The 19626-nt window shown below is 35.8% G+C and overlaps 1 protein-coding gene across 6 annotated transcripts in view; it reads right to left on the bottom strand.

The window, feature by feature from the left end:
* STRN (striatin) overlaps positions 1-19626 on the bottom strand; it is a 68257-nt gene that overhangs the window by 23031 nt on the left and 25600 nt on the right. For 3 of the 6 annotated variants that reach the window (XM_039719045.1, XM_039719044.1, XM_039719049.1), the window contains exons 6-10: positions 9058-9193; positions 7087-7222; positions 3274-3384; positions 878-964; positions 183-326 (exon numbers count right to left, since the gene is read on the bottom strand). In XM_039719045.1, the coding sequence (XP_039574979.1) occupies positions 183-326; positions 878-964; positions 3274-3384; positions 7087-7222; positions 9058-9193 (614 nt within the window). The remainder of the gene's footprint in view (positions 1-182; positions 327-877; positions 965-3273; positions 3385-7086; positions 7223-9057; positions 9194-19626) is intronic. The other 3 variants (XM_039719046.1, XM_039719047.1, XM_039719048.1) reach the window with 3 other exon arrangements.

Genomic DNA, 19626 nt, shown 5'->3' with positions numbered 1-19626 from the left:
GGTGTCTTGACCTTACTAACAGTGACCATAATGGAGAAATGGGAATGTCATTTATCACACCTGGAACTCGTAATTCTGAAGCAAAATTTGCCAAGTGCTTGCAAAGTCATAGAGATAATCCTTGAGAAGTAACTATAAACATCCACCCTCTACAAAGGGGTATGCACTTTTTTAATATTTACCTTCATCCGTCCTGTTTATCTCATGTTCAATGAGCCTTGAACTACTGGGCCTAGAAGAAGGTGCAACAGATGGCTGTAATGAAGGCAGATCATCAACATCTCTCAAGTTTGCAAGCATATCTTGTAGCTTTGACCTGTTGGGCCCTAACCAGAAAAAAACAAAAAATTAAAGGGTTTAGGGTTCGTTACAATGACACTTCTTATATCAGGTATGCTACAGCAGCACATGCAACAATGGATCCTACCTTGCATTATGACATTACCACAGAAAAACTAATGAGCACTTATTTCAGCAGTAACTAATCATCCAGCATGAAATGAATTTCGAGAAGAAAGTGACGGAAGCAGCTGAGAATTGTGAACGCACAATTTTCCCCATATGAATGGACTCATCGTGCTACTTGTACGGGATGCTGAAGAATGCCAACTGAGTCACACTTTAGATTCTTAGAATGTTTACTTTGCTAAAACGATAGCTGACATCTATGAATATTTTAGAATTTGTGCATCAGGTACTTTGTGCAGCATATTCTTATGACAACATTATAATTTAAATTTATTTGTGCAGTAGTGTAGTATCGTGAACTATATAATCCAAAAGTTATACTTATATTAAAATAAAAATGCAACTGGATTCACTGGCCTACTTCCTGAAGCTACATATGGTGAAGACCCATGCCCTTCTTGACACTTACCTGTGCTTTGCTCCATCATTTTCCCACATCCCTGTTTTGACTGTTTTATATAGGATTGAGGCTGAAACATATCTTCGGTAGTTTTTCCTGTTGTAAGTTTAATTAAGAATGGGAAAATGTCTTACCCATAGTCCATTATGTTTTTTCCTAGACCAGTAAATAATACAGCTATTTTTAAGCAGCTTTAACACAGTAGTGTACTCTAATATATGTATTCTCTCATAAAACCATTCTATGATTCTATTGTCTTATTACTTCACAGGAATGTTTACTACAGCCTTGCAAAATCATGAGTTTACTAATGCAGTTGCAAATGCTACTTCGTCCACCCTAACCATAATGACTGATAATAAACTAAATTGTATTTAACTTGTCTGTCACCAAAATAGTACTCAATCCAGAAAAACACTAACAAGGATTTTGCAAGATTGTTTTACTATAATATCTGCTTTATAAAAACAGTATTTTATTTAGTAGCAGTTCAGTGGCTAAGCACCATATATGATGAAATTAAAGTCACAGAAACAAACTTTGTAAAATTTAATGTTAATTAGTCCCTTCTTTTTATCTCCAGACAGCCTCCCTCACATTCTTCTTCACTATGTGCAATATTATGAATAACTAAAAACAGGCTCTGATTCTTCCTGATTTTTCTGCATTGATGCCTCTCCAATGATGGTTTGTCCATGGAAAGATGCTTAATTTCACTGCTACAGTAAATGACTTTGTATCCCAAGATCAAACCAATCAAATCAATCCAAAAGTACGGAGCAGCAGTTAACTTCATGACGGAGCACTGCATGTCCAAGTGCTGCCTTTACATTGTGATTTTTTATCATAATGATATAAAACACATTCCAATAAACATCTACATCTATATTAACGATTAAGTTTTATCATCAAAAATAAAAAGACAACATCTGTTCAAGAACAGAATCTCAACACTTGGATTAATAATTTCTGCTAAATTAACCCCACAGCTATTTACCCTGAACTACATAACATGTCTGTATATTTTAAAAATAACAGACAAGTTACAAAAACCACTTTCACTGTAATCATATATTGGCATGCCCTGCCTCTATCTCAACCATAAAGAAATTTAGAATCAATTTTGTTAAACATGAACACTTTAGTTAGCCAGCTCAGCTTCTTGTCAGACTTGCAATTAACTTCCAGTAAATTAAATGATTCCAAAGATGACAAAAATATCACTTGAGAAACTTAAAGCATAATCATTATTTGCCTTTTTTTTTGTTGATTCAGAAAAAAAGAGGTGTTTAGTTTTTGTATTTCATAACATAATTTCATCCACATAACCAACTGCTGAGCAGCAGCCAATGAGAATATCAATACAAAAAGTAATAAAACAAGTCAGCCTCATTGTGAGGGTCTGACATATTTACATCATTATGCATATCTCTTTGGAAGTGAGAATTTCCTTGGTATTCATAAGCATCTTACCACAAAGGGAGAAACATCCCTGACATTTCTTACCAGGCTACATGCAATATCATTAATATACATCTTTCACACATGAATTCTCAATATGGCTAGGTATTTGAAACACAGCCATGGATACAGTGTTTAATTTTATATTCTCCATCTGAGTTCAAAAATTTTATGGCTTACCTATCAAAACCCATCGATTTTACAAAACATATCTGTATTTCAAGAAATGTAACAAAATAAAAATACAGGGCTAGAAACTGTATTTCAGATACTGTTCACAGGTGGGGTTTTTTTTAAATAAAAATACCAACTTTTTTGAAGGCTAGTCCCAGAGATATGAAAGTCAATAAATAAATCCTGTGATTTACAAATAAACTGATGGCCATAGTTGCTTCCTATTTCGAGCCCTGCATAACAAATTATGATGACAGCATGACTTTCATGTTGTGAATGTCAAGTATAAACAGGGGTAGAAATTAACCTGTTTTCTCCCACTGTCATCTAATAGGATACTCAAGAGAGTTTCCAGTTTGGTTTCTTTCTTGGTTTATTTATATACCAGACTTTAACTCTTCCTGTGAAACTGGCATTTTTCCAGCTAAGAAAGGATTCTGAAGTCTTCTGTATTAAAGTGTGCAGTATTAAAACAATGCCTTTTACAATTTAAATATCTGAATAACAAAAGTAAAAAAACATGCTCAAAGCAGGAATTTTTAACTAACCCAACACTCGGTTGGAAGAAGTTATATCTAATCCAACTATTTATCAGGTAACTTGATCGTCTGTCATTAATTTCAACCCCTGAGAACTGGTGAACAGGAAAGCAGTCAGGAGCAGCAAAGTAAAAGAGTAAGTAATTTTAGGAAAACATTGAAAGAGAGATAGAATTAAGGGTGTGAAAGATGTGAGATTTATGATTTTAAGGTGCAATGTTTTCCACTTACTCTTCACCCCCTTTTTCCCCTTGCGCTCCTTTTTGTATTGTTCCTTGAGTTTGGTTATAACTCCCTGGTCGACATTCCAGGCTTCAGGCATGAGACACTGGTCTTCCTTTTCTAAACAAAGTGAAACAAATGAAACATCCTTTTTCAATAATGTCACCAAGTGATCTCCACTGAAGGAGGCAACAGCTGCTGTCAACGTTTGTCTTTTATTTTAAACAGACAAAAATAGCACCAAGCTTGTGAAAGCTGTAAAACTGCTACTCACATTCCACTTCTGTTTGCTCAGAATGTTCTTATTAAAAATTGAAATGAAATTTCACATGTTTAATTCCCATAAGCAAGCACATAGCTGTCCATAAATGTAAGCAACATTTACTTTACAATAAATCAGGACACATTTTTCATCTTTTTCCTTCCTCCAGGGAAAGAATTATTATATCTAGAAGAAACAGCTATGTTAACTTGTCAACATAACTTTACAACTCAGATGTTGTGTTACTGCATTTCAAATTCTCATTTCATTGTTTTTGTGCTATGTTGTCATTTACACAAAGCAGTAGCACATTTAAATAATTTTGGAACACAATATTCATGTCATCATGGTTTAAATAAACTCCTTAGAGCACTAAAGCCATGAAACTTCACAAAAAGGTGAAGGCCTGAGGTAGTAATTTTTGGAAAAAAAAAGTCCAAAACATTTCAGCATACCTAATGAAAAAAATCCCCACATTTTGGTTTGGATTTTTTTTTCCTAAACATCTCCCTCAAATTGCTTCCTCTGTGACATGATACAGAACAGAGGAATCCTTCCAATTCTACAGTATTTAGAGATTTTGAACAAAACATGTTACGTGAGTTCAAATCCCCCAAGCAATTTTTCCATATATGGATGCTGTCCTGAGGCAGCTTAGAAAAATAATTTGTGAGAGCAAGGGAGGTAATACAGCTCTTCCTCATATATATTTTCATGACCATTACAGCTCCAAAATCTTTGAAATGTATTATCTTTTTGCTTTGTTTTTCTCATTAAAATCTTAACCTTATTATTTAAAGATTAATTCCTTTCAGACTAAGTTTGCTTTTTACATCGATAAGCTAGATCTTCCAAAATACAAACAATAATAAACTTATCTTCAGACTAAGCTGCAGAACTTAAATGTCTGTAGAGGAAGCACAACATTATCAATCACAGTCTGAAGGAGTCACTATGACTGGCCAGAAGATAAAAACCACACATAGGTTATTAATGTGACTGACTTGTCAAAAACAAATAATGCTAATAAAGACCTAGGGATCCTCTAGCAACATCAAATTCAACAGGATTCAGCAACATATTCCTGCAGCAAAAGCAACCAACAATATCCTGGGCTATATTAACAAGAATGTAACCAAGAGGGTGAAGGCCTTGTGTTGGGCACTTGTGAGACCACAATTTGGAGTACTGTATCCGAGAAAATATTTTTAATGCAGAAAACCTTTCAGGTAGAGTCCTAAGTACCTATTATTGGCATAGTGTAGCAAGTCTAAGGCAGCCACTAAGACTGCTCAGGTAGCTGGAGCAGATGAGCTTCAAGGAGGGGCTGAGACTACTGTGAGACTTCAGTGATGCCAAAAAAAGGCATCTTAGTATGGTTTCTTCTAACTACCTGATGTACAGATGTTGAGAAAACAGAGCCTGACTCTGCTTATATTTGCATCACAGAGGGAGGAGATACTTTTTAAGTTGATCTCTCATTCCTCTGAACCCTTCAGTCATGATCCTATACTCAGGGAATGTCAGATTAACTAAAGACAAAGTTTAGCAATTTAAGTCTTTTAAGAAAAGCTATGAAAATAAGCATTAGTAAGCTGAAGAGAGTCTCTAAAATAGATTGTATATGGGCTAAGTCATGTCCTCTTAATGCATGTACTTCAATTACCACTAATGAGCAAGAATTGCATAAAGAATTCAAAAAATATATGAAAAAATCACATTTCAGAGAATCAAGTATCTAGTCTTTCTGGGGTTAGGTTTAAAGTTTTAATCATGCTTTTTCTCCCTGGCTAGACAAGACTTTTTCCCTCCTCCAGCAAAAAAAAAAAAAAAAAAGAAAAAAGTTTAAATAGATTTTTATTAGGTTGTTGCCAGGAAAACACCCAATATATTAATTTTCTGCAGATTGTCCCAGCATGCTTCCCACATGTCCCACAGATACTATTCAACTTCAGAAATGGATCCTGAACCATGGATATTCAAGTGCTTAATGGCTTAAAAATTACCAGAAAACATCGGAGGACCTTTCAAGCCAAATGGGTTCAACAGATTACTGTAACGGAACAGTAATTCCTGGAATCCAAAATGAAGAAAGAATTTCCTCTGCTGCTGCTGTCCCTCACTACAACATCACTCTACTGTACTGCATTTAACAGTTTCATTTAAACTGACCTAAGTGATTTGCAACAGCAGTGCCTTGAAAAGCTTAGTCTTATAAAGTTACCACAAAAGACACAGGCTGTGAAAGAAATAATTGAAAAACATGAACATCTCCAACTCAAAAAAAACCCTTTTGCATTTCTGAAAATTAAAAGGATTACTTTTAATAAGAATTTATTTTAAGTGTTAGACTTCTGCCCACTTGTACTCAGCTGTCATCAATGAAAGCAAAAATAAACCAGAAGTGTGAATTTGACAACAAAAAGCTCCTGTTGGCATACTGACTTTTTGGTGACACAAGCAACAGCTGCACTGACCCTGCATAAATTGATAAAATTTTAGTATTAAAGAGCAGTATCCTTCTTTTTTTTTTTAGAGAAGTATTTCTAGATTTGTTTGGCAAATGACTGCTGATATCTAATGATCAGCAGATACTGACTGCTGTATCTAATGATATTATAACATCCTCTAAAGCAGAGACTACACCACACTGAACAGTAACTTGGAGTCCAGCCAGGAGATGGACATGGCTTCAGTGAAATACAGCATCTCGGAGATGCTCATGTGAGAGCCACAGCTACCATGGCCTATCGGTCTGTCACAGCTGCAGCTCCATTATAAAGCTCAATTATTTCCCATCATCTCCAATAGCTCCATGTCCACCTATCCTTTAGATTTTCCAGAGCAGCTTAAATAGGAATCAACTTCCCATCAAGATCTTTAAACAGTTCTCTTCTTTCTCCCCTTCTCTATACCGAGGATTTAGGCAGAATAATTATTCAAGGTACAGTGCAGATGGTGGCAATTCAGGTTGCAGGACATGAACCTCAAAGGACAGAGAGCAGTTTGTGAAATGTCTCTCTATGACTAGTGGCCCTAAAGATATATTATTCTGCTAAATTATAAAAGAAAGTTTGAGCATGAAGAGTTCATATTAACTAAATTACTAATCCACAATAAGAGTACAACTAATTTGGATTTTATGACTCATATTACTCTCTGCTTCAAAGTGGGAGAAAGCAAAGATGACAAAATAACTTTCATATCATAATTGTAAAATACAGCTTTATCAGAGCCCTTCATATGCATGGGTCACTGGAAAAATTCATTGAAATACCACTCATAAAATTTAAATTCTATCTGCCTTAGAATTAATGAAAAGGAAAAATGACCTGAGGCAGAAACCTTGAAGAATCTTTACATTGAAGCAGTTTACAGAAAAAATGAGAATATTGTATCAAGAGGACTTCAGTCTACCAATTATTTACTGATAATAAAATAGAAATAATGAAAAGATGTTGTGAACCTGACAGAGATATCATTCAATAAATTGATCAGTCACAATATGCTCTTAGCACACTTTTTTTTTCCTCCTGGTATGATCCATCAAATTTCCTTACCCCAGTCTGTTCCATCTCCCGAACTTCTAGATTCCCCATCACCATCATCTGAGGTAACCAAAAAGTCAAACTCTTTCAAAGCTTCTTCTGTATCTCTGTCTTCACTGCTGTCAGATAGCACTCTTTTCCTTACAATCTGAAGGGTCAGAAAGTACAGGGAAAAAAATGCTGAATTAAGTTACAAACACATTTTTAGTCCAAGCAGTACTGTCTTGTCCTCTACACAAAATCCAAACAGGAAGTTGAAGAGGAAGCAGAAAAGTACACATTAATAAGCAAATCTGGAATAGTACTCACACTTTGTTCAAATTTCTAAGTGAAAATGAAACTTGTGTGTAACTCTTTCTTCCTGTGACCATCAATAATCAATCACATAGATAATGAACCTACACTAATCTACATCACTACTGTCTTTTTCTTTAATATGATAAATGTATGAACTGTCTCTTAAAACATTTATGAAGAACACATGAAACACACAAACAAAAACTCAAGAATGCCATAGAAAAGACTTCAGTAAAATCAAACTCACTTTGCTTCTCTAAAAATAGCTAACTTTCAACTCTGAGATCATTCTCTATGTGGACCAAGACTCAACTCCAGGAAACAAATAAACCAACCCCAAACCCCACAACTGATAAGAGCTGATTTTCTTAGACTTTATAAGTCATTCCATCCTGAAGGCTTTCTCAGATGTTTTTGCTACTTAAACATGTTGCTTTTCATATTTAAACTGCATTTCCCTCTCAGATTCAGAAGCAAATTCTGGTAAAAGAAAAAAATATACAATTTAATGAATAATTTAATTTTAAGTTTTCCACAAATAATTTACCTTCCCCTCAATAGTGAAAACCAACTAGATTCCTTGCAGTTATTTGACCAACTGGTAAGCTGATACCATCACACAAGAAAACCACACCACAATTTTTACTTCTACAGAAACAGAAAATTTACATTAATCACTATGTTTTGACTTGGACCCTTGCTAAGGGTCAGTCTATAAAGACTCCAATACATAGTCCAACATCCCACAGCTCATGAGGATGACTGATTATATTTCCTCTACATACAATGAACCAATTTCTAAACCTGAAGCAATTCTAAACTTCAAGCTTCAGCAAGCTTAGTGAACATACTGTATTATACAAGACTTAACAGAAGAGTCTCAGACATCAGTTTACAGTCCATGAATTACAGGAAATATCTGAAAAGATCCCCTTTAAAAATGCCATAAAATTAATTGCTTTTTTAGTGTTAATTCTTGAAACTGACCATAAAAACAATCACATCCATCATCTCGTATCTGCTTCGATTTTTAGGAACCACAATTCACTGAATAAATGTTAATTTTAAAGAAGAATACTGATTGCATGTATCTATGTGATCATATGAACAAATCATATAGCAAAGTATAGATCACGAGTGAGATTAAGACATTCGACTGAACAAACAAAAGAATTTCTTAATTACAGTAGAGTTCTTCCAGTTACACTTCTTCCTTCCACAAGCTATAAATACAAGTGTATTTCAGTTTTGTACTCTACGTCAAATTTTTACAAGTAATTTATGTATCACTAATTTTTAATAAATATTCAAGAATAATTATTGACATGCAACGCTAAGAACAATAACTTCAAACGAAGCTGAGAACTGTAAAAAAGGACATCTGATACCTTAAAAATTGTGTTCCAGTATATATCAAAAATACTAGTCAGTATGGAAGAGTAAAGAGACAATTTTGGAAAAATTTAATCTAACTTAGAGCAATAAAGCATAACTTGTATGCTTTAGAAAAAAACTTTAAAATGCATATATAATTCCTCTTATGCACACATGCTTGGACAGAACATCATAAAGATGCATTAATGATTTGCATGTGTACATACACAGTCACATACTTTGCTTATAGGCACCTCATTAATCTCACTTTTTCTGTTCTTCGTAACTTTTTCAATTATTTTTTCCACTCACTGTTGCAGTATCAATGATTGTTTTCTCTCTTCCTTCAATATCTTCTTCATCTTCCTCATCACTAAAGTCTGCAGCTGCATTTTCAAGAAACTTGAACGTCTCTAGCAGAGAGGCAGAGTCAGTCAATTCAGGTTTCCTAAACAACAACAACAATCACCACCATGAGAGAAAAGAAATCCCAGTGAAGTCTCTTTTGCAATTACTAAGCTGTTCTGTATTATTATGTCCAACAACATATAAGACTATAATAAGCCTACAAGTAAAAATGGGCTGTTAACAGCTAAAAATTCTGGTGGCTAAAAAACTAAACAATAGACATAAAGTGTACTATTAGAGCCAACAATTATTCTTAGTATGGCTGCCATTACTAGGACAGAGACTTCAATTTTTTATTCAAAAAGCATTTTAAAGCAACATTCATCTGACACGTGCCCAGAACAACATCAATACAGCTATGCCATTACTGAAAGCCTCAGGAACAAGGACATGAGCCACAGCTACCAAACTGGGCTCCCACATGTACATCACGGTACAGGAAAACTTTGCTACAGCTAGCTGATGTTCCTCATCTTGCTGGGAAACACTAAACTCTACATCTATCATTCAATAGCTTTTAAGATATGATAAATATGCCACTATAAAAGAATATAATGGGAAAATATAATTGATGACTAAATAGTATTTAAATTTACATTAAACAAATAAGGAAATGGATGAAGATTGGGTAAAATTATGACTGTGTTGGCAGAAATTTAGGCAGTGGCTCAGAACAGGAAGCATAAGGGTCATTATATTAACAACCAAAGAGGAAGAATCCAAGAAACAGGACTGTAACAATTACTAAAACTCTAACAAAAGTACAGATAAAGCAGTCCTAAAATTATCAACAGGATCTGTGTTTTCTACAGAGAAGATGCACTTCTCCATCAACCCCTGAAAGATACAGTGAACAAAATTCATTCATTTTGAATTGTTACAATTCCTTCAAGTAAAACCTGGTACATTCTTTAGATGGCTTTGAAGCAGTGAAGACAAGCTTTACTGTTTTCTTACCTTTAATCAGTAGACAGTTTTTCATAGTTCATCACTAAATGCACGTCATCTTGATTCTCACAACCACTGAAACAGCAGAAGTCTCCCCCTCTCTGTTTTCAGAATTGTAGCTCTAAATTGTCTTATGCAGCCACCCTTAGTACCAGCAAGTGCTGGTACTTCTGCTAACCTTTTCCTAAGGGTCAATCAGCTAACACCCTTAGTACCAGCAAGTGCCTTGCTTCTGCTAACCTTTTCCTAAGGGTCAATCAGCTAACACACCTCTACAGTAAGGCCTTGTAATCCCCCTGCAGTGGGAACACCTGATCAGCTGTCCATCACCCACTTACTCCAGTGCTTCATCACAACACTTTCCAAAGGTCTATTACAGGAAGCATCCAAGGGCAAAAGCTCTGATGTGCAAGAAGGCATGATAAGCAGCACACTTCCTTCTTTGCAAAGTCTCTGCTCAAGCAGTTCTAGGCTTACGTGACAACAATCAGCAGTGGTGGCTTCTCCATAGCCCCAGTATATCTGCATTTCACTAAGACAGTTTGCTACTCTACTTTTTTTTTTCATTTACTCACCATTATTGCCCAAAAATACCAATAGAGATTTCACTTGCCATTAGAAATTCTGCATACAGAGCAGCCTCACAATATATATAATATACCTCGATGTACATTATGTTTTCATGGTCATGGTTATGTTTTTTCCAAGAATATTCCTTCCACTTCTCTAGATCTTAACTTAGATCTAAGAATAATCTTAAGCATGCTTCAAATTTGCCCTGCTTCCAGCAGTATTGTGACCCTCATTTCTATGACAAACCTGAAAACACTGTAATATTTTTTTTTCCTTAAGTCATCAAATTACTTTGATGTGTAACACCTGTAACACCTCATGAATCTGTAGTAATAATGTACATTTTCACAGAAATCCTATGGTATGTTGCCTTGCTGTTTCCAACACAAGCACTGGGAAACATGGTAGCTAATTTATCATGTATTTCAAAACTCCTGCACAGTACAGAAATGTACAGTCACCATAGTGCCATTAAAGATTATTTATGCTAAGACACAACTTCCAAGAAAGAATTCTTAAAAACCAAAAAGGAAAACAGAAGACAGAATATTTAAACTATCCAAGGGTTCTACAGGAAGACAGTTTCAAGCTGACAGACACGCTGATTTCCTATACTGTACCCCAATAAACTTTAGCAGTCAAATCAAAGGTGATTTAATAATTTGAGGTATTTGTCATCCTTTAGCAGCATATTAACATAATGTATTTTGGATAATGCTGTCAGCATGAATACTTTGGAAGAACATAAAATGTATTGAAGAAAAATGTCTAGCCTTAGCTAATTTATGCTATGTACTTTGATGGATATTTCAAGCTTTCTTGCTTCATTAATTTTCCTGGGGTTTTTTTCCATTTTTTCTCCTAGGGGTCATTCACAAGCACAAACTCAAAAAAGTATAAGGGTCAAAAATATATTCAGAGATGGGGTAGTAAAATAAATAATTTCAAATTCCATTTTAGAAAAAGAAACGCAATTTGACATTTCCAGGGCTTTTGTAGCTTCGAATATTTTTTTAAAAAATCATTGGGTGAAAACAATAGAATCAAGCTCCAAAAGGGGACTGATACAAACTGTGGTATTACAAACACAAGTGAGGCAAGGCTCAGGGCCTGTTGCAAATTAAGAGAGACCAAAAATCCTAAAAAAGTCTCAACAAGGACAATTCCTCTTTTCTGGACTGTCCTGCATCACAACATATTTAATGAAGAACATAATTTTCAAAGTACAAGAACTTTGGTGCAGCTTTTTCCTTCCTCCCCAGCCATACTGTCTAAAGAAAACCAGCTGGGGAAGAATGAACCAGAACCCCAGACAGCAGGAGAAGCTACAGAACCTGCCAAAGCAGAAAGCACAGAGCAGCCAAACTGCAGCAAGGCCTCCCTCAACCTGTGCTCCTCAGCTGCTTGTTCTGAATCTCTTTCCCACTGCTCCTTCCTCAGCTGCATGCTGTAACAGCACTTTTGCATGCTTTTTTCTCCAGCACCTTTGTCTTCTTTCCTTGAAGGTCTCGTCCCAGGTGACTGAACACCTCCTAACCAACCCAACAAAAATAATTTAAGCAGTATTGGGTCTTCTATCATTAACTATACTGTTAACTCTGTCCATTACATCCTCCTTTTCAGTAGACTTATCCAAGTAGACAGGCAATTCTTTGGGGCAGAGATATTACCCTGCCACTCCTGCCTACCCACAATTAGGTACAACAGGACTAACTGCTTCTTGTGAGCATAACAATAAGCACTGCCAGAAGGTAACTGCAGCTGGACTAATGCTGCTGGGTTTTCCATCTTACTACAACAGCTGGGCAGTGCACAGATTTTGTGAATATCACTCTTGAAACAGGGAACTTCTGATTCCCAAAGATAAGAAATGTTTTCCTGTTTAAAACATATAATTCTTGTTACAAATGGGATGGTAACTGAAGTACTTACGTCCCTTAAAGTAACAAGAAACCGAAATCACATGAGTATTTTCCTCCTCAGAGAAGCTGACAGAATTCTGAGCAGTTGTGATGGCTGTGAAAATCTGATCCAAATTTGTATTTTACAGGCTGTTCAATTATTCAGATTTGTGTTAACCCCTTGGCCTCTTTAAGACTAAAAATAATAATATCTTCCCATGAAATTGAAAAAAAATTATTTGTGGATATTCAACATATACTATTTAAATACAGCAAGCCTGGCATTGCTGGGCTCTGCAGACGATAACAACTCTTCAGTAACAGGACTCGAGACACTATTTTGTGTAAAAACACAGTTGGTTCTGACATTGAAATATTACCAGCTTTAAAAAATGTATAGCTCAGACTGAACGTATCTGCTCTCAACATTTAATATTCATGATCTTAACACAAATGCTGTTCCTTATTGAGTGAAATGCAGAAGCCATAACCTACAGGCAAGGTGAAGTTCTTTTGTGGAAATTAAAACAGCATGCTGATGATACCTTTCCAGCTCCCAGCATGATCCAGAACATTTCAAATCACAAAGTCAAGTTTAACTTAGACGAAAGTCACATTACAGACATGTATTTTCTTTGTAACTAATACACTCTATATTTCTATCATTACCTTCTCCTTTGTTGATAATAACCTGGAAAGTCTGTGGTCACGTCCAGGGAGAGTCTCAAACTTCTCCCATGAACTGTCCAACCACAAGGCCATTAACTGGCTCAGTCCTACTCACAGCTTCAAAGGAAAAAGTAGAAGCCTTTTTTGTTAGTTTATTTTATCCAAGACATACACAAGTTATCTTAAATAAAACCAGGATTTTATTGATAAATTCAGAAGCAGGAAGAAATACCACAATAAATTTAAATAAATACAAGGTCAGCTTAGGCTGAGAAATGTTCCTGGGAGGTCGTACATCTGGAAAGAACCTGTTGTGACCCAGGATTCAGAGCTGTTCTACCATACTCTTTCCTGAGCCATATTATTTGGTTCAGTTTCCTATTACTATCAAAATAGCTACTGCATAGTCTTCATAAGTTTTATTAATTCCCCACAGAATTTCGGTATCACAAGTTGTTTTAAAAAAGTCTTTTCAATGTGGCTAGTTAAATTCTATCAAACTGTACTCATTAAATAAATGCATGCAAATTCAATAAGGAGTGCTTTTAAGAACAGTTCATTAGATGTTCAACACTAAAATCTTTCATAATGCAGCACAGAAAATATCAAAATCATTTATAAAACTACAGAACAGTTAAAATCATCAACATTTACACACAATGAACACAGGCCAGGCTAACAGTCTGTCATAACCTTTGAAATCTCCTATGAAGTCACACCACACAATGCAAGAACTAGTGCAATATGTATTACAACTGGTAAGCAACACTTACAAAATGGTTTGCATACAAACTGGAATCGCAAAGGAATGACATTTAAAAAGCAAGGACCACTTCTCTTGCCAAATCTGGTCAGCTAACTATAATATAACAAACAAATAGGCTTTATAAAGAATAAAAAAACCTAATATTTGAGGTACCAGAGTAACCCTTATAAGTTATTTCTTCATTCACCTCCCCTCTCTTTGCTTCTCTCTCTCTCCAACTGCACAATTCTGTCTCCTTCTCCCCATTCTTTCTGTACCATGAGTCTTATGTGACATTTCCAAGAAGCATCTCTCAAACTCTTAAGCCATAGAATGGTGCATATTAAAAGCATGGTGCATTTGTACTTCTTTCTTCACAAAAAAACCCCAATTTATCTACTTTTTTTTCTGCTTTAGTGCACCTGTTGAAAGTGTCCAGACCTGGTCTAAATCAGGTACCTTTGAAATGCCTGTTAGGCCACTGCAAGATGGAGGCAGGGAGAAACAGAAAAAAGGTGAAAAAAAATTCCAAAATCTATTTGCTTTATTCCCTTTACTGGTTTGGTTTGGGGTTTTTTTTTTCCCTTTTTGAATTCAACATCTACTTGCATACTATTTTGGAAATCTTTCTTATGACAGCTATTACCTGAGGTTTATAAATTCAGAGGTATTTTCCCAAATAAACCATTTTATAAGCTACTCAACAAACAACATTCATCAGCCAGTATGCAGCATTTTCATTACTTGGGCCAGTGTTAATAGGATTTAGAGATGCAAAAGAGTTATTAAGGTCTTCTGGCATACAAAGATGTTCATTCACTGAAGTGTCAGTTGGAATGACTTGATGTAGATCAGAAAGATAATGTTTTCAAAATTTTTAATTTTTGAAATGGTCTTCAGATTTGCTCTCAAATGCTGAGGTTTGATGCCATTTTGCTCAAGTAAAGTATAGGCAGTGGAAGCCCTTGGCAGTTCAATAAGAAAAGTAAAGGCAGCAGGGAAGTTTAGAGAGAGACTGATACATCACTCAGGACCATTTTTCTTTAAGAAGTTTCTATTGGCTATTTATAGTTCTAATCATCAAACCCTTAGCAAGAACTAATCTATACCATTTTTATATATAGACATTTGTATCTATGCATATATATGCACGTTTGGTATATCCTCATTCCTTTCCAGTTCTATTCCTTTATTATATTTGCTTCCACTCATACTAAATGGTAGTCAAATACACACCTTCAAGAAGGTAAACTAATTTGACTATTTAGGTTTCACTCAGTAAGATAAAGCTAAAAATGAGGTAATAAATGAACTAAAAGATACTTAAGTACTCTCGTGTTTTCAAGGCTACAAGCTACATTTGCAGGCAGCTTTTATTTCTGTTTCAGTTTGTTGGGGGAAAGCACCCATTCCTCTCACTGCAATTGTTAGGAATTTAAACCATTATTATGAGGTTATTATTTTAGTATCTATTTTTGAGTCCAGTCATGCCAAGTGGTACTTATCTTTTGTAATGCAAGTGAGCTGATTGAAGAAACTGAAAACTGATTCCCTTTTAAATTCCATGAAATAAGTGAAAACAGGTCTATATCTAGCTCACGTTATCATATTAACATTTCATTTATGGATTCAAAATCTTGCAGGGTGCATTCAAAATCCACATGGTGTCTTTCTTGAGTGCTAAAGTTTTCAAGAGGATCTGTACATCAGCAAATAAATAGGCAATGTAAGAATACAAGTCTGGCCAAACATGCAGCAGCTAGTAACACAAAGTCTGAGGCTACTTCACCTAAGGATGAAAAGAAACTGCTTTGGCTTAAAACAGAGTCAGACAGTAGTGTGTTCATCACTGTACCAAAGGAAGGGGTTACTTCTCTGATGTAACTGCAATAATTTAGGATATACAAAACTACGCTGAGAAGTTATGAGGGACCGGACAGCAATTCTGTAAAATAATTAGAGCCCAGCAGAATTCAAGCTACATATCCTCTGCTGCAAATAAATATTATTGTATTCAGTATTTGCATTACATTAACCATCATATGCTTCAACATACCAAAGCAAACAGCATCAGCTTCACAATAATCACCCCAAACATTCTCACTAGCCTTTCCCACAGAAAGGTTCAACTCAATGTTGGCAGCTCAAACACCGAGTGTCCAAACCTCGGCTGTTGAAATAGGTGCAAAGGACAGACAACAAGATAAAACTCATATAATAGGCAAGTGCTGCTGTAACAACTTAAAAATCTGTAAAAGCAGTAGTAAGCTGAACAGAGGAAAAACATCCTCCCTACCTACACTTCACACATCCCCAAGGTCAGAGGAAAAATGCCAGCAATTACCTTTAAAACAATCAAATGCATTAAAAGAGACCTAAAAATAAGCAAAGTGTGGGTTTCCACTATGCTCAGAGCAAGTCACAAAGGTATTTCTGAGGAAGGCTGAATAGCAGTAAAAAGCACTATGCACAGATGAATATACTTACACAAAAACTGTGCTAAAATCAGACTGTGTTGAGAAGTAGATCAGCTCTTCCATTTTTCCCTGGAACTTTTTGCAATACTAATTTATTTTGTGTTCCACCACTTTCATTTCACTAAGAAAGTATTGGTTGACTATCAAACAAATAATGAAAACATAAAGGAAGTCTGTTTCCTATTGTCATTACTGCCTCTCTCCTCTCCAAGAGATAACCATATGGCAGCATAGAAGCATCAAATACCATCTCTTTCCTTTCTTTGGAATTTATCACGTAAGTGTTCAGTTGTACAGAAGGCAGTTCATCCAATCTGTTCTTCTTCAATTTACACTGCTATGTGGAGAAATCTTTAAGGGAATTAAAAGCTAGTGTGCCTTCCCTTTTTCTATTCTGGAAATGCATCATTAAATCCATACTCCTTCTGTTTTTCACAGTACCATTTTCTCTTCTATTGTACATTATCTTCATTCTTTCCATATCCACATTCTTTCCAAACTCCTATGATTTGTCTTTATTGTTTCCCATTCCCAAGGTTTCTCTTTACTCCAGTCCTATACTCCATTTCTCACATTTTTCACTCCACATAAACAATTTTCTAAAACACAAACTTAAAATGCACAGCTGGGTGCACGTTATGCAGTTCTTCCAAGACCAAACAGATCAAAAATGCTATGAGCAGTCTTTTCTCACTTCAACAGAGGTGTATTACTTGTTAGACTACATCCATTTTCACGCATTACTTGCTTTCTGCCCAGTGCTCTGCTCTTCAAATGTAACTAAAACATCTTCAGGTTGTCCAGTGTCCTCAGACTTGTGAGCAAATCTTTGACATCAATGTTCATTATACATTTGGAACAAGAAAATCTGCCAAACTGCATTGGCTTGAGCAATTCACAGGCTTCTCTGGTGATGGCTAGCAAAGCTTTCTCCTATGAAGAGTTTCACTGTACCCATACAGTCACCGAGAGTCTTCAGTCTGCATTTTAGTTTGCAGCTGTCCCCATGCCTCATGGTCCTGACAGACACTCATACATGTCCTTAAACTTCCTGGAATTGCACTAAGGTTTTGTTTGGTTTCTTGTTCTTCCAATTTCTCACCATAACTTTCCTCTTCTACCACTACCAAACTGCAGACACTTGTTCACCGCACTCCTCCTGTAAAAGCCTGCTGCAGCCCAAATCCATTTTCCTTTTTGTGCACACAGGGAATAACAAGAGACTGCTAAAGAAAGTGCCAGTCCTCTTGCCCTCGTAAGCAGCCTAGCGCTGGTGGGGTTGCTTCAAAGGATGCACCTTCCTCAACTGTAAGCCAGAATTTAGCTGAGTCACCTGAACTTTTCCTAGTTCTGCCAATGAGGTAAGAAAGTGTTGAATTAGGGTTTCAAACACTCACTAAAAATTTCAGTTGAGTTCAGCAGTAGTGTCCTGAGTTCAGGAGCAACACCCATTTGCCTTAGACCTGTGTCATCTATTCAGTGCTATACTTTTCAAAGAGAAGCTGTTCTATATAGGCTGAAGTTATGCTGGCATTACATGGCAGGTAACAGGTGAATATGAGGTTATTACTGATTTTGCATCTACCACAAAGCTGCACTTTGAAATCTCAGAGGTAAGTAATGATGCAGTTGGAAGAAGGTGAACAGTACCAGACGTCACAGAAACAGTGAGGTAGCACAAGATGAAATAGCTGTTAAATAACAGGCAGTGTCTGCCAGGAAGCAAGCCACAGAATGCTTCCTTAAAGAAAAACTGAAAGAGGTGGTCTGGAAATGTGACTGAAGCACCCAGAAGAATCACAGCATTGAGAGGTAGTCCTGTACTTATACTGATCAAGAAATTCTAGTAAAATCCTGACTTTTTTTTCCTTCCAGTGAGGGAGATCTGAGTGGACATCCAGAAATTCAAAATCACCCCTGAAGACTGACATGACCATGTTGAACAAGAACCCTGGAAAATTTTTCCACTGTAAAGCCCTGGAGTCCCTTCTTGTTCATTATGTTATCAAAACACTTCCCTAAGCTCTATAATGCAGTCTGCCATCTAAGGCATCACAAGCAAGTGCAGTTTTTCAAAGTGTACAGCCTGAGCAGCCTTGCCCCTGACAAGCTGGTACAGCCACAATGGAAGGGAATTAATTTTTCTCCATCAGTGAATATCCTCAGCCACGGGGTAAACTACAAAGTGTTAAACCTAATTTCAGATCTATCCCAAAACCAAGCAGATAGGAAATAAATAAAAATATATCCAAAACTGCTATATCAAAACCACTGTCCCAGTATTTCACCCATCAAGTAACTACCTTATACACATATCCACCTTCTTCAAAACTATGTAAATAGACATAAATTTTGAAGTGTAAGAGGAGAAGCTTTATTTACACACTTCCCCTCCACCAGAAATCAAACCAGAACTGTTATTGCAAGCTATCAAGCATTCCTTGTTCTTCAAAACAAAGCTGCTGTACATAAATGACATGACTTGTCAACTACGTAGCAACACAATATATTTTAGTAGCTTACAGGTTTTCTCACACATTCAAGTTTTCCATCTGACAGCATTCTATTTAATTACGTAACAATGAACTTCTGCCCTTATGTAACTTGTTGGCCTGAAGTTGCTGCAGCTATCAGGAGAGTATAATGAAATTCTGCAAATGCTTTTCAGAACATAGGATGCATATATAACAGTATTAGGTCTTAGAAAATAAAGGCCTTGAATTTTGTTCCATGAATATAGAAAAGGAAAAAAGAGTATTTCTGAGAAAAGCTGTGCTACTACTAGAAACAGCTACCTCCTCTATTGTTCCTACAATTCTGCATCATTTTCATTGTTTTTCCAATTTTGCAACTACAGTACCTTAAACAAGAATGAACAGATTGTTTTTCTGAAGCCTTTAGAGTTAAGATTAACTTACATTTTTTTCTTTTTAAACTCTGCATGGAAAAAATAAAATGGAAAAAACACCTCTTAAGTTTTAATATTACTTAAGAGAAGTAAAAACAAGCTTTTACTGTCTTTGACTAACTTTCCCTAGTATTAGAAATTACACTTCAGTCACATTTACATATGTCTATTTATCAGTCGAAAACCAAAAACTTTAAGGTTTCAGAATGTAATGAATGACTTTGTTTTTCAGATTTAGCAAAAAAATTCCTT

The sequence above is a fragment of the Passer montanus genome, unplaced genomic scaffold (genome assembly GCF_014805655.1).
Source record: "Passer montanus isolate IOZ18808 unplaced genomic scaffold, ASM1480565v1 scaffold40, whole genome shotgun sequence".
NCBI classification, from domain to species: domain Eukaryota; kingdom Metazoa; phylum Chordata; class Aves; order Passeriformes; family Passeridae; genus Passer; species Passer montanus.
Note: the sequence above shows the minus strand (reverse complement) of the source record. Positions and strands in the feature narration are given on the sequence as shown.